The sequence below is a fragment of the Neoarius graeffei genome, chromosome 3 (genome assembly GCF_027579695.1).
Source record: "Neoarius graeffei isolate fNeoGra1 chromosome 3, fNeoGra1.pri, whole genome shotgun sequence".
Taxonomy (NCBI): Eukaryota; Metazoa; Chordata; class Actinopteri; order Siluriformes; family Ariidae; genus Neoarius; species Neoarius graeffei.
This window is the reverse complement of record NC_083571.1, coordinates 71,978,969-71,995,234: the sequence shown is the minus strand read 5'-3', so window position 1 is coordinate 71,995,234 and position 16,266 is coordinate 71,978,969. Positions and strand designations below refer to the sequence as shown.

The following is a 16,266-nucleotide window of genomic DNA, read 5'->3' as shown; positions in this document are numbered from 1 at the left end:
CAGTTTCCTGGTCCCTAAGGCAGGCCCCGGACCTTCAGCCACATTATTCCAAGCCTTTGACCCATCATTCGGACAGGCTGAAATTTGGATGGACAGAGAACATTTCAAACTTGTCTGTCCAGTGACAGTCTGCTTAAAATTCCTTATTTCCCCACACTGCCAATGATCTCTGCTACTTCATTTCGAGATTTATTTTGCTTCCTAAGGTCTTTATACACATTTAATGAGAGATCCTATATACGACCTGAGAAGTTGAAACTATGATTCTTCCATTCTTGTGTTAAACAGTAAATGGAAACTAAATGAAGATAGGAACTAAAGTTGTGGGAAACTGAAAGAAATATTAGCCCATACACACCGTACACTATCAGAAATAAAGGTACAATAGGAGACTATTTCTGTCCCCCAAGGTACAATGCACTCCCTCAGGCTTATTATTGGAACTCAAGGTAACTATTCGTACAGTTTTAGGGCCAAAAAGGTACATATACATTCCCAATCAGTATATAAACGGTACAGATAAGTACCTTCGAGGATATTGCCCCAGTGACAAGCTGCTGTACCCCTAAAGGTGCAATCATGTACTTGGACTGGTCTGAGGAATCATTAATGCATTTAGATTGATTATGATACAGTGCCATACCGAGTTGCCAGAGAAAGTTCAATTCAGTAAGAAATGAAGTCACCTGGTGACTCTAAATTGACCGTAGGTGTGAATGTGAGTGTGAATGGTTGTCTGTGTCTATGTGTCAGCCCTGTGATGACCTGGCGACTTGTCCAGGGTGTACCCCGCCTTTCGCCCGTAGTCAGCTGGGATAGGCTCCGGCTTGCCTGTGACCCTGTAAAAGGATAAAGCGGCTAGAGATAATGAGATGAGATGAGATGAAGTCACCTGTCGCTTTGTGTGTGTGTGTGTGTGTGTGTGTGTGTGTGTGAGAGAGAGAGAGAGAATATACAGTAAGGGTAGAATAATTACAGGACCTTAGGGGAAACCATTTAAGCAAATGTATGACAGCCCAGCAATATTTAAGTCACATAAAAGCACAAGACAAAAGCAAAAAGTACAAACAGTGCTGGATGAAAGAGCGCCCCAGCTAATACTGGTTATTCAAATAATATGCAAATTCAGAAAAGCTGCAGGTGATGTGAGTGACAAAAATGAAACTAGTGATCTGAGAAGTCCTGTAGTGTATAAAGATTTCTCAGGAGTTTGTATAAAATTTGGTCAGATGACAGAACAGACAAATAATAAAGTTCCATTACTACAAGTGGAAACTGGATCACGCCAGACTGATGGTGCTGTGGGTGTTGCTTTGGACATTTTACAGGGTGGATGGTGTGGGAGTGGACAAGTTTGATCTGAAATGTGCTTTATGATTTACAAATAATTTTAGTTATCCAGGTCATTAAGTTGTCTCACAATTAATCTATGTAATTGGTGATAAAATATTAAATAATTGGGTTTATCAGACTGTCAGTGTGTCCAGCTTCACCTGCACGTTTCTCTTCATATAAAGATCCACCTGGGCTCATTCCCACCCTACTAGGAAGTACAATAACCGCATCCTGATAACCGTATTGCTTAGTAACGACATGAGATAAAGAACAGCAGCTGCAAAGCTGAGTGATAAATAATACACTGACTGTGGGAGTGTTGACATTGGGAGAATGTTCACATGAAAAGCAGAAGGTTGGAAATAACCATAACCGAAACACTTTTTTTGTTGTAGATGAAGGGGTTTATTTAAATAAATACCATCATTGATTTTTTTTTTGCCTGAAGCATTAAACTGGAAAAAAACAAACAAACAAAAAAAAGCATCTGTTAAGCATAAAACCTTCCTTTATATGAATAAGAATCATGTTTAAGCACAATGCAGTGTTTTATTTAAAATGGTTTTAAATCCTTTTTTATCAGTGCATTTTTGTGACCTTTAAATGAAAAAAGAATAAAATAAGCAGGCTTTGGGTCTGGTTTATTCTGTTCCTCTATTGCTGCAGTCCGCAGTTCTCTCTGGCCTAAGTTGGTCATAAATCGTTGTTAGTGGACATGCTTCCTGAGAGATACGTTCTGGTATATTTCCCTGAGAGAGAGAGAGAGAGAGAGAGAAATTCCGTGCATTTATCTGAGAGTAACTGTGAATAATAGCTTGTTATTAAATACTGTAACTCTATGAGGAGGGACTTTCCAACATTTCTTAATTCAACAGTGTCGTCTTTCATCAGAGTCAACTACAGTCTACTGTAGACACTTCTAAAGCTGTGAGACGGCTCTCAAACATCACACACATGAGCTCAGTAACATCTAAATCCACTCAGACCACAGCTTTCACAAGAACTTTAACCACACTAAAGTCCTCCATGTTGTGAAACTCGAGTTCTCTGTGAGAAAAACTGCTGCACATCACACTGAACTGTCGGGCTTTATTTTTATTTTCAGAGTAAAACATTTGTCACTGTCTGTCAGTCCATCAGTTACTGACCTGAGTGCGTTTATTATGATTTATCTCAGAATACTGTACTTCTTCATTCAGGCCTTCAGTTGCAGAAGAGTCTGCAAAGATAAAAAAAAAAAAGCTTTTATAGCAATCAGTAAAGGTTTTTTATTGGTCGATAATGAGAGACTGACAGACACTGACTCATAGATCAGGAAAAATAAGATTGGTAAAAGTGATGTGAAAATTATTAAAATAAAGAAATCAAAGCTATGTGTGTAAATTGAAAGTTATTCCTAATCATGTAGACTGTGTGTGATGCTGTTGTGTACATGTTTGTTAGAATTGCAATTTAAAATAAAAAAAGTCAAATGCAGAATTTGTTTTTTCAAGATATGAGTAAATTCCCAAATAACAAAACTGGAATTATTTGCAGTAATGCAGGTTTAGTAAGAAATGAGATAAAAGGCATCAAGGTAAATTTCACTTCTGCTCTTATTCTTTCAGACAAATAATGAGACAAATACCTGCCTTCTTTACGCCGACAGGGTCCATTTAATTTCTTTCTCCGCAGATACACATACGTCACGATTACTAGCACGACTAAAAGCACAGACACCACAACTGGAACAATCACAGTCCTCTGCTGATGAGAAACATCTGTAAAATAAATAAATAAATAAATAAATGATCAAATGAAACACATTTATGTCAGATAAAAAAGCAGCATCATTAGTGTCGTCCAGGTATAATAATAATAAATTTATTAAGTCTGCGATAGTACGGTATGTATGTTGGTAAAAATTGTAGAAATAAAGTCCAGTGTGTTTTTAGAGATGAACATTGCTAAACTGGTTTATTCATATTTCCATACAATACTGTATGATTTAATCTGTTTTTTTTTAATGTAGAGAAATATCAAACATCATAAAATAATTTGTCATGAGTTTGACAAGGTGAAACCTGGTGTGATCATGGCATGAATTGACATTCCCACAGCTTCACATTGGGAAAAATACTTCATTTATATCGTGGTGTTGGCCTTTATAAAGTACATTACAATTTTATATGTTTTAGGCATGTAATGATTCACTCAATTCACAATTCAATTTTCCCATGATATTTTTTGAAAAAAAAAAACAAAAAAAACAAATTAAAGGAAGAAAATTCTTACCAAAAAAAAAAATGCAACATTTATTTTCTTATTCTTTATCAACTTAAATTTTTTTTGTTAAATTAAAATAATTGCTTCATTTTCTTAATAACCAATAATTATTATAAAGGTTGGAGTAAAATATAACAGCCTATTCATTTAAATATTCCTTTTATTAAAAATGAAATAGTTAATATTCCTTTTCTCAAACTTTTATTGAACATTTATTCTGCCTCCATTTGCTTCTCTTTTCTTTATCTTTCAGCAGTTTGTAAAAAGAGAGCTCTGATTTCTTGGTAAAATATTTGTACAATCACACGGCATCTCTTTCACATTTTATTTCCGTTTTTGTATGTTTTCTGCATTAGAGCCGTGTTATTTCTGCCTACAGTAAAGTCATGTGCATCATTGCAATTGTACATTATTTTGCCTAAACAACGCAATTACAGCTCAGAAAATCTCAGTGATTACACAGCCTGATAATAATCACCATTCATTTTTTTAATGCACAGATTTTGAATCGTCATACATTTGTATCGTGATTTATCATGATACAATATATCACTACATGCCTAATAAATTTGTATCATTATTTTGAATAGCATTACGGACCAGTCTTGGGCTTTGTTAGTACTGTAGCTCTACATGTAGATCCAGTTTCAGAAGATAACATCTTTCAGAAAGACAGACTGACTTTCAAAGATTGTGTCAAAAAATGGGCATTTCAGGTAAACCAAATTCTGAGCACAAATGAACAGTAAAGTCTAAATTATCTTCAGGATTAAAGAGGACATAAAGGGAGTACCAACTCACTGATCTGTACTGAGGGTTTAACTTAACCAGTCAGGATTTACATTATACGAGGGTAAGTCAAAAAATTCTAAGACAAGTTGAAAATAAAATTATTTATTAAAATAACAAAGCTATTTCTCTACATATCCTCCATTTAAGTCTAAACATTTCTGCAAGTGGTGTTTCCATCGGAGAATTCCTTCTGTGTAGAATTCTGGTGGATGTCTTTCACACCTTTTGAAATTATAACATCTGTCTTAGAATGTTTTGACTTACCCTCATACATAATTTAATACACGGAGGTCATCATGAAGGGGGAGTAATAGATTTCACTGCACAGTCACTGAGGATGTGATACAGACATTTATGGGTCAGAAATAAATCACGGTTTTGCAGTCAGTGTCAGATCAGCAGCAGTGTTAAACTGAGGATGGGGAAAAATGTAGATACAGTTACAAAGAACCGAAACTAGTAGAGGGTCATGGGAACATGAAGTACTGTAGATTATAAAGTATAATATCAGTAATTCACTGGAAGAATCCACATGCAGCTACACGCCTCTATGATATTAAGATATTAATCATTCAGGACAAATAACTAACACGGTCCTCACATCATGTCAGAGTTACAGTCATGATATTAGGGGTCAACCTGTAACAGATGCTCATATCTTTATCAAATTTATAATTATCAGTTGGAGAGAATTTAACTTTATCTATTTACAACACTCTGCTGTTGAATTCTAGACTCTGATTGGTCAGAAGGTGTTGATTAATTTTCTGTAACAGCAGCTGACAATAGTGCAGCTTTATATTATTGCCCTTGTTCTGATATGTTACACTTATTATTGTACTATAACAGCACCACACAATTTTTATTTCTTAATGATCACATTAAACACTATATTTTGTAGTCTCATCTCATACCTGAGTTCAGAGAGCAGTAGTCTGTGATGGTGATTGTGGTTGCCTCATTACTGACTGGGTTGGAAGCCACACAGCTGAACGTGTGAATGTCTGCCGTCTTTATTTCTAGATGAAGACTCAGTGTGATGTTGGATGAGTTGCTGCTGCTGGTGTAGTTTAATAAAACATCATTTTCTTTAGACCAGAAGAGCTTCAGTCCTCTGACGTTCCTCACAGAACACAGTAACGAACAGAACTCTGAAGAATTGGAGGATGTGTTCACCACCTGAGGAGCTGAAACTCTCTCTGTACAGAAACATCATGAACAATCTGAGAAGTTAAGAATTGAAGATTCTTTATATCTAAAATCTCTGAAACACACTCACCGTACACCTCCAACTGATAATCCTGTTTTCCCTTCACCTCTTTAGTGCTCTCCACTGTGTAAAGTCCTGAATCTTCTGTTCTCAGGTCTGTGAGAGTGAAGAACCCACTCTGACCGTCCCAGTGAAGACGATTCACAAACTTCTCACTCAGGTTTAAGTCGCTATATTTATTAAATACCTGTACAACTGTGTCACTTTTATAAATTAAATTGCCAGAAACAGGGACACTGGTATGGAATGTAAAAGACTCGCCTACAGCACCGATCACTTCCTGAACTGAAGATCCACCAACAGAGCTGAAGATCTCTGAAAGAGAGAACAGATCTGAGAGTCTCATAGAAGAGTCATCATAAAAATGTTTTTAAAAGTGTGTAATATTTCATTTCTTTAACTTTAAATCAATGTTTCCCATTAATTCAGAGATTCCCATTTGATTTATGGTCAAATGGACTTTATAAATTTTCTTCAACACCAAGCTTTGACCTTCCTATATTTTCCCAATTTATAATCTAGGACTACGGTCACATTTTATTCAGGAACTAAAAGTCAGGAAATTACAGTATAATGCTGTCATACTTGAAAAACCCTTATTCAGTAAATGTTTTGCTGTATTTTTGTGTGTTTTCTTGCATTCTTTTGTTCCACTAAGTCACGGTTACAGAGAAACTGGTGGCAGGAGGTAGACGGGGAAATCTGCCATTTTTATTACTTACAGTTATGGAGAAAAAGAAAGCACACCTTCCTTCAAATTTTTTTTTTAAAGTCAGGGCCCGAATAACAATTGTGTTAAATATAATATTGCATTCTGTTTTTTTTTTTGTGACCCGGGGTTGGTTATTTGTTTGTTTACACTTTAATAAAAAAAAAAAAACAACAGAATCACACGAGATTGTACTTTGTTTTTGACTATCGCTAACCTACGCCAGGAACAAAAGTGTGAAAATGCTGACATTACAAACCATCTGATTTCAGCAGCAGCTCACTGCACAGGACCTAAGAAATGTAAATCACTCCAACCAACTCCAGCCAAACTGATGAGGTAAATTTCCCAATTGGAAATAATTATAACATCATTAGGTCCAAAACTAGTACAACAACAAACACCTCTTACAACGACTACTAGTTACAGTGTCTTTCAAAAGTATTCATCCCCCTTGGTGTTTGTCCCGTTTTGTCCCATTACAAGCTGGAATTAAAATGGATTTTTGGGGGATTTTTGATTCACACAACATGCCTACAACTTCATCTCATCTCATCTCATTATCTCTAGCTGCTTTATCCTGTTCTACAGGGTCGCAGGCAAGCTGGAGCCTATCCCAGCTGACTACGGGTGAAAGGCGGGGTACACCCTGGACAAGTCGCCAGGTCATCACAGGGCTGACACATAGACACAGACAACCATTCACACTCACATTCACACCTACGGTCAATTTAGAGTCACCAGTTAACCTAACCTGCATGTCTTTGGACTGTGGGGGAAACCGGAGCACCCGGAGGAAACCCACATGGACACGGGGAGAACATGCAAACTCCACACAGAAAGGCCCTCGCCGGCCATGGGGGCTCGAACCCAGACCTTCTTGCTGTGAGGCGACAGCGCTAACCACTACACCACCGTGCCACCCCTGCCTACAATTTTAAAGGTGCAAATTGTTGTTTCATTGTGACACAAACAATAATTAAGATGAAAAAGCAGAAATCTGGTGTGCATAGGTATTCACCCCCTTTTGTATGAAACCCCTAAATAAGAGCTGGTCCAACCAATTCACTTCATAAGATCACATAATTAATTGATTAATATCCACCTGACAGGCCAGACCAAGAGCAGTTATATGTGTGCTGGGCATACCACCATAGGGCGGAAGAGGTCTTTCTGCAGTCCCAATGGCCAGCATGCCTAAGGTCAGTCCCTGCCTGGGTCGGCCCACTGACCTTTACTTTTCTGACCGCTCCTGGACATACGATGTTGTGATACGTGTCTCCCTGAGGCCACTCTGCATCAACTGCCCACGGAGGACGTGAGCACGGAAGAGGGCAGCCTGCTCACCCTCAGCCTGAGGATCTTGATACCCGCTACAGATCCATCACAGTATAATTTGAATCAGCATCGTACGGATGGGCGGCGACACCGCACATATGACGGACCAAGGGGAAAGCCGCAAGGACCCCCTGGCTCTGACTCACCCATGCATGCCCGCAACACGATAAAATCAATCAAGCTTGCCTCCTGGAATGTCAGAACCCTATCTGACAGAACCACCTCCAGACGCCAAGCCCCTGAAAGAAGAACCGCGTTAGTCGCAGACGAACTGAAGATATTCAACATCGACATCTGTGGACTCAGTGAGGGTCACATCCCTGAGGAGGGAGAGTTTATTGAGGGCAACTTTACTTTTCTCCACTCAGGCAGACCAAGTGTCCAGCCTAGACAGGAAGGAGTTGGGATTGCAATCAAGACCTCCCTGCGCCCGCTGGTAACCAAGTGGAAGGGCATCAACTCCCGCATTATGATGATGAGGATCAAGCTCAATAAGTCCTGCCAAGCAACTGTAATAAGTGCCTACGCACCTACATTTAAAAGACCCCTCGAAGAAAAAACCCTATTTTACGACCAACTGTCTGAAGCCCTTTCATCAGTGCCCAGTTATGACCGACTCTTTGTACTCGGTGACTTCAATGCTAGAGTTGGCAAGGACACCACAACGTGGCCAGACGTCATCGGAAACCACGGATTAGGAGACTCCAATGAACAAGGAATCATGCTTCTCGAGCTTTGCGTGCGTTATGGACTCACAATCTCCAACACCCTTTTTGAACATCGGGGCATTCACAAAGGCACTTGGATGCATCCACGATCACAACGCTGGCACATGATCGATTTCATCATCGTACATAACCACTACAAAAGTGACCTGATCGATGCCCAGGTAAAACACTCAGCTGATTGTTGGACGGATCACAGAATGGTGTGTGCGTGCTTGAAGCTACGTTTCCATATCTCCACTCAAAGACGTCGGTATCCCGGTGCTAAGCGCCTAAACACAACCAGGCTCAAAGATCCGGAGGTCATGAAAATACTTGAGGGATCAATCACGCAAAGGCTCGGAGACATCAACTCATCATCCCTAGAAGATCATTGGGAATCCTTGAGAGATGTTTTGTACTCCACATCCAAGGACATTCTTGGGCTACAGAAGAGACATCATCGCGACTGGTTTGACGAAAACGACCTAACCATCCAGGACCTCTTGAAGAGGAAGCGTGACAGTTTCCAAGTGGTCTTACAGAATGAAACCCCCGAGAACCGCCAGAGATACAGGAAGGCATGTAGTGAGTGCCAGAGAGCTTTGCGCAACAGAGCTAGCGAGATAGAAGAACATGCGGAGAAACATGACTCACAGAGTTTCTTTAAGGCAGTGAAGATGGTTCAGCAGAGGCGTTCATCTGGCCTTGGTCCCATCAACGATGTTAACGGTATTCGCCTTACCGAGAAAGATGACATACTAGCTCGCTGGAAAGAACATTTTGCCACTTTGCTCAACCAACCAAGCAGCGCTGATCCATCAGTTCTCAATGACATTCCCCAAGAGCCAATCCTACATGACCTTGCTGAACCACTGCTCCTTGATGAAGTGCAGAAGGCACTAAAACACTTAAAGAACGACAAATCACCTGGCCCGGATTGTATCCCTGCGGAAGTTCTCAAAGCCGGTGGCATCGCTCTCACCAACGAGCTCCACAAGCTTCTGCTCACAATCTGGCAGGAAGAGAGAGTGCCCCAAGACTTCAAAGATGGCAACATCATGACACTCTTCAAGAAGAATTGCAGGTTTACATGTGGAAACCATCGTGGCATCTCCTTGTTATCTATCGCCGGAAAATTGTTTGCACGAGTGATCCTGAATCGTATCTGGCCAAGCATAGAAAAGCACATCCCAGAGGCACAGTGTAGCTTCAGAGAAGGGCGCTCAACCAATGACATGATCTTTGCCCTGCGCCAATTGATTGAGAAGAGCCGTGAGCAGAACCAGCAGCTCCATATCATCTTCATTGACCTTGTCAAAGCGTTTGACACAGTGGATAGGTCTCTCACATGGGATATCCTGCGCAAGATTGGAATCCCCCCTAAGCTGGTGGCCATCATCAGCAGCTTCCATGACAGCATGCAGGCCAAAGTCTCTATCAAAGGCGAACTCACTGAAGCATTTGAAGTCTCCTCTGGACTACGGCAAGGTTGTGTTCTCGCACCCACGCTGTTTATCCTTTTCTTTTCCTTCATGCTTCGCCATGCACATAAGGAAATGCAAGACTGTGGAGTTGAGATACGACACAAGTTGGACGGCAAGCTTTTCCAACTTCGCCGCCTCAAGTCTAAATCAGCATCCAAAACGACACTGAGCGGCTTCCTGTATGCCGACGATGCAGCCTTAGCCACTGCAGACCTTAACTCTCTACAGAATGTTACAACAGCCCTTAACAACGCATGTAGCGACTATGGCCTCACCATCAGCAAACCCAAGACCGAGGTAATGCACATTCAGTGCCCAGAACCACCACCGATCCTCCTAGATGGCTTCAAACTCAAGCGGGCACACAATTTTGTGTACCTGGGTAGCAACCTCAGCGACGATGGGAGCCTTCAAGCCGAGGTTAAGAAGAGAATTAGCCGAGCAGCTCACTCATTCCGCAGTCTAGCTACGAGATGTTGGGACAGAAATGGACTGTCCACCACCACCAAGTTGACAGTGTACAGAGCCATTATACTACCGATTCTGCTCTACGGCAGTGAGACATGGCCAACTCTCTCAAAGCAACTGCAAATGCTAGAAAGTTTCCATCAATGATCCTTGCGGAAACTCCTCAGAGTTAAATGGTGGCATCACATCACGAACGCAGAGGTCCTGTCACGTGCCAACTCAACTACAATGGAAACTATGATTCGAGCTAATAGACTCTGCTGGCTGGGTCACGTCTGTAGGATGGGTGACAACAGGATCCCAAAGCAGCTCCTCTTCTGTGAACTCTCGCACGGCACCCGACCGAGAGGCCGTCCCCTTAAAAGATGGAAAGACTGCGCGAAAGAAGACCTGAAAATCTTCTGCTTCGGCAACAATTGGTTTGAGGTGGCGGCTGACAGAACGGCATGGCATGCCCAGGTGAAGCTTGGTCGAACCCTGTCAGAGCATCAGCTCATGGAACGAGCAGCAGCGAGGCGTCGACGACGTCGTGAGAAGGGTCCCCGATCATCTTCTTAGATGCGGACCATAACTGAACTGAACTGTATGAAACTCCTAAATAAGAGCTGGTCCAACCAATTCACTTCATAAGTCACATAATTAATTGATTAATATCCACCTGTGTGCAATCAAAGTGTCACATGATCTGTCACATGATGTCTGTATAAATCAACCTGTTCTGGAAGGACCCTGACTCTGCAACGCTACTAAGCAAGCAACATGAAAACCAAGGAGCCTCCAAAGAGGTCAGAGACAAAGTTGTGGAGAAGTATAGATCAGGGTTGGGTTATAAAAAATATCCCAAACGTTGAATATCCCACAGAGCACCATTAAATCCATTATAGCAAAATGGAAAGACTATGGCACCACTACAAACCTGACGAGAGAAGGCTGCCCACCAAAACTCACAGACCAGGCAAGGAGGGCATTAATCAGATGCAACAAAGACACCAACGATAACACTGAAGGAGCTGCAAAGATCTACAGCAGAGATGGGAGCATCTGTCCATAGGACCACTTTAAGTCATACACTCCACAGAGCGGGGCTTTATGAAAGAGTGGCCAGAAAAAAGCCATTGCTTAAAGAAAAAAAAAATCAGAAAACATGTTTGGAGTTTGCCCAACCGCATGTGGCAGACTTACCAAACACATGGAAGATTCTCTGGTCAAATGAGACTAAAATTGAATTTTTTGGTCATCATGGGAAACACCATGTGTGGTGCAAACCCAACATTTCCCATCACCCTGAGAACACCGTTCTGACAGTGAAGCATGGTATTGGCAGCATCATGCTGTGGGGATGTTTTTCATCTGCAAGGACAAGAAAGATGGATGGCACTAAATACAGGGCAATTCTGCAGGAAAACCTGTTTGAGTCGGCCAGAGGATTGAGACTGGGACGAAGGTTCACATTCCAGTAGGACAATGACCCTAAACATACCGTTAAGCTACACTGGAGTGGTTTAAAGGGAAACATTTAAATGTCTTGGAATGGCCTAATCAAAGCCCAGACCTGAATCCAATTGAGAATCTGTGGCATAACTTGAAGATTGCTGTGCACCAACACAACCCATCTAACTTGAAGGAGTTGGAGCAGTTTTGCCTTGAGGAATGGGCAAAAATCCCAGTGGCTACATGTAGATGTGCTAAGCTAACAGAGACATACCCCAAGAGACTTGCAGCTGTAACTGCAGCAAAAGGTGGCTTTACAAAGTATTGACTTTGTGGGGGGTGAATACCTATACACACTCCAGATTTCTGTTTTTTCATCTTAATTGTTTGTGTCACAAAAAAAGCACCTTAAAGTTGTAGGCAGGTTGTGTAAATCAAATGGTGCTAACCCCCCCCATTTTAATTCCAGCTTGTAATGTGACAAAACAGGACAAACACTGAGGGGGATGAAAACTTTTGCAAGACACTGTATATTTCTCTCATATTTAACCTTATATTTGAAATGTACCTGTAATAAATTTTAAAGTAATTGGTTATTCGTATTATTTTATACTGACAGTATGGTGTATGAGCAGTTGCTATTATTATTATGATTATAAATCACCTGCTAATTCCATTTCATCATGAGATTATGGTAGCTATTGTTGTAAGAGTGGCTTTGCTTTCCTGTATAGCTTCTTGGTCAGTTTCCGTGCATTGTGAAAATGCATCTATGCACAGAACTGGGGCTCCATGCACAACATGCTTTACTGCTTTAGTGGTTAACCGTCTAAAATCCCACTGTGATGTTTACTCCCCCACTGACTTTCCACTCAACACACAAGATGGCAAAAACTATACAAACTACAAAAGATCACCTGAAAGAGAAACTCTTTGCATAATATACATATAATACAATACATATGCCAGTCTTTTATGCTCAATCTGTGGTGAATAGACAAGAATTTTACAAAACAATTCATCTTATATGTTTAGTTCTTCAAAAAGGCTAAAATTTATTTGTGGTGATTTACTGTAAAGAAAAACTATCAGCCAAAGTAAAGAAAGCATGTACTACATACAGAATAAACAAGATGACAGAGTCATATCCCCCGCCCTATATACCAACTACATACCAAATTTCAAGATATTATTTGTCACATTTTTCAAGTTCTGCTGCAGGAAACCAACCCTACCTCTTTATACTGACCTCAGCAGCCCATGGCATAAACCCACCGGACCTTTGGTCCAGTTGAGCTAAAAATTAAGATCCCTCACATTTCTTAGTATAAAAAGGCACATATACATTACTTAATCAACACATATACCAACTTTCAAGACCATACCACTCATATTTTTCAAGTTCTGCTCCGGAAACAAAACCTGAGAGATTAAGTCTGAAATTGTTTCCATGGAAACATGAAAAATTAAAATTTCTCAAATTTCTTAGTATAAAGAAAATTCATACTAAGAAATTTCTACATCACCTTCTTAAAATGTATACCAAATTTCAACTCTATATCATGAATAATTTTGGATATATGATCCAGAAACGAACATTGCTCTTAGAAACTAAGTCAAAATCTATTTTTTTATGTAAAAATTTGAAAAATACTTTTTTTTTTCAAAAATCCAAACTAACAAAAGGCACCAATTCACATGTTGCTTGATATGTATACAAAGTTTCATGAAGATATCTTCAGTAGTTTTAAAGATATGGCCTGGAAACAAAAACGTGACCAGACGGCCAGCCAGCCGGACAGAACCTATTTCTATATCCCCTGCATAATTACTGGTGGTTTTTGTTTGTCCATTTCCTCTATTCTTTCTTATCACATCCAAAGCTGAACACAGCTTCCTCAGCCAGTTTTGGGTGGTTTGCAATGGTCTTTCCTGTATTATTATTGTTGTTCTTGTTATTTATTTTTTAATTTTATTTTTTTATCTATTTATTTTTATTTTTTATTTCTGGGGTTGGTCTGGTGTTTGATAAAGCACAATTCTAACCCGGTTCTGTCGGGATATTAGCTGCTTCAAGGACTGAGAGAATCAGTGATGTCATTCATCAGTCTGAACAGCAGATGGTATTTTTCAGAATGTGTAAATTCCCCTGATCATAAAGCTCATCATAAAATAATCTAATAAATAATGTCTCCTTTAAGTTATTGTGAACATGACTGCTGCTGTTTTAAAGGAGCAATTATGCTGCACTTAACTGGATTTATTTTTATTAATGTACAACCCCAAATCAGAAAAAAGTTGGGATGGTATGGAAAATGAAAAAATAAAAAATTAAATAAACAACGCAGTGGAGGCATGGACCATAAAACAGTGGAAACGTGTATTGTGGTCAGAATAATCAGTATTCCAGGTCTTTTTTTGTAAGAAATGGATGCCGTGTGCTCTGGATTAAAGAGGAAAAGGACCATCCAGACTGTTACCAGGAACAAGTCCAAAAGCCAGGGTGGGTCATGGTATGGGGTTGTGTCAGTGCCCTTGGCAAAGGTAACTTACACTTCTGTGATGGAGCATTAATGCAGAAAAGTACATTGAGATTCTGGAGCAACATATGCTGCCTTCAAGACGACATCTTTTCCAGAGAGATTTCAACAAGACAATGCAAAACCACGTTCTGCACACATTACAAAGGCATGGCTGTGGAAGAAGAGGGTGTGTCCCCTTTGTCCCCAATAGAGAATGTGTGGAGAATTTAGAAATGAAAAAATGACAGAGATGACCCCGTAGTGTTGCACACCTTAAGACCTGTTTGCAGGAAGAATGGGGCAAAATAACACCTGAAACGCTTTATCACTTGGTGTCTTCAGTCCCTAAACATCTTTTAAGTGTTGTGAGAAGGAAGGGCAACTTTATAAAGTGGGAAATGCTTTCCTGTCCCAACTTTTTATGAAATGTGTTGCAAGAATCAAAACTGATATTTGTTTATTTTGAAAAAAAAAAAAAGAAATTCATGAAGTCAAACATCAAATAATGTGCTGTTGTATTGTTTTGAGTGCAATACAGGTCAAAGATTATTTACAAATAATTGTTTTCAGTTTTAATTTCAATTTCCACATACCGTCCCAACTTTCTCCGATTTGCCGTGGTATTTAACTTCAAGAGAGAAAAAAGTGTCTGGTGAGGGAATTGCGACTGTTGTTGGTATAAAAGGAATAAAACACTTCAGAACATGCTGCTCCAGGGAAAAAAAAATAATCTTCAGTTGAAATTATTGTGGATTATTTTGCAATGCTCCTGTGTGTTTTATTGCATACGTATTGTACAACCCCGATTCCAAAAAAGTTGGGACAAAGTACAAATTGTAAATAAAAACGGAATGCAATGATGTGGAAGTTTCAAAATTCCATATTTTATTCAGAATAGAACATAGATGACATATCAAATGTTTAAACTGAGAAAATGTATCATTTAAAGAGAAAAATTACGGTAGGTGATTTTAAATTTCATGACAACAACACATGTCAAAAAAGTTGGGACAAGGCCATGTTTACCACTGTGAGACATCCCCTTTTCTCTTTACAACAGTCTGTAAACATCTGGGGACTGAGGAGACAAGTTGCTCAAGTTTAGGGATAGGAATGTTAACCCATTCTTGTCTAATGTAGGATTCTAGATGCTCAACTGCCTTAGGTCTTTTTTGTCGTATCTTCCGTTTTATGATGCGCCAAATGTTTTCTATGGGTGAAAGATCTGGAGTGCAGGCTGGCCAGTTCAGTACCCGGACCCTTCTTCTACGCAGCCATGATGCTGTAATTGATGCAGTATGTGGTTTGGCATTGTCATGTTGGAAAATGCAAGGTCTTCCCTGAAAGAGACGTTGTCTGGATGGGAACATATGTTGCTCTAGAACCTGGATATACCTTTCAGCATTGATGGTGTCTTTCCAGATGTGTAAGCTGCCCATGCCACACGCACTAATGCAACCCCATACCATCAGAGATGCAGGCTTCTGAACTGAGCGCTGATAACAACTTGGGTCGTCCTTCTCCTCTTTAGTCCGAATGACACGGCATCCCTGATTTCCATAAAGAACTTCAAATTTTGATTCGTCTGACCACAGAACAGTTTTCCACTTTGCCACAGTCCATTTTAAATGAGCCTTGGCCCAGAGAAGACGTCTGCACTTCTGGATCATGTTTAGATACGGCTTCTTCTTTGAACTATAGAGTTTTAGCTGGCAACAGCGGATGGCACAGTGAATTGTGTTCACAGATAATGTTCTCTGGAAATATTCCTGAGCCCATTTTGTGATTTCCAATACAGAAGCATGCCTGTATGTGATACAGTGCCGTCTAAGGGCCCAAAGATCACGGGCACCCAGTATGGTTTTCCGGCCTTGACCCTTACGCACAGAGATTCTTCTAGATTCTCTGAATCTTTTGATGATATTATGCGCTGTAGATGATGAAA

At 40.1% G+C, this 16,266-nt stretch overlaps 1 protein-coding gene across 1 annotated transcript in view; it reads right to left on the bottom strand.

Moving 5' to 3' along the window:
- Positions 1-1,722: 1,722 nt before the first annotated feature.
- The window catches only part of LOC132882602 (uncharacterized), an 80,948-nt gene continuing 66,404 nt past the window's right edge, over positions 1,723-16,266 (bottom strand). The window contains exons 6-12 of the mRNA XM_060915691.1: positions 9,344-9,428; positions 7,647-7,744; positions 5,672-5,977; positions 5,307-5,591; positions 2,967-3,095; positions 2,484-2,554; positions 1,723-2,084 (exon numbers count right to left, since the gene is read on the bottom strand). Coding sequence (XP_060771674.1) covers positions 1,977-2,084; positions 2,484-2,554; positions 2,967-3,095; positions 5,307-5,591; positions 5,672-5,977; positions 7,647-7,744; positions 9,344-9,428 — 1,082 coding nt within the window. The 3' untranslated portion in view covers positions 1,723-1,976. The remainder of the gene's footprint in view (positions 2,085-2,483; positions 2,555-2,966; positions 3,096-5,306; positions 5,592-5,671; positions 5,978-7,646; positions 7,745-9,343; positions 9,429-16,266) is intronic.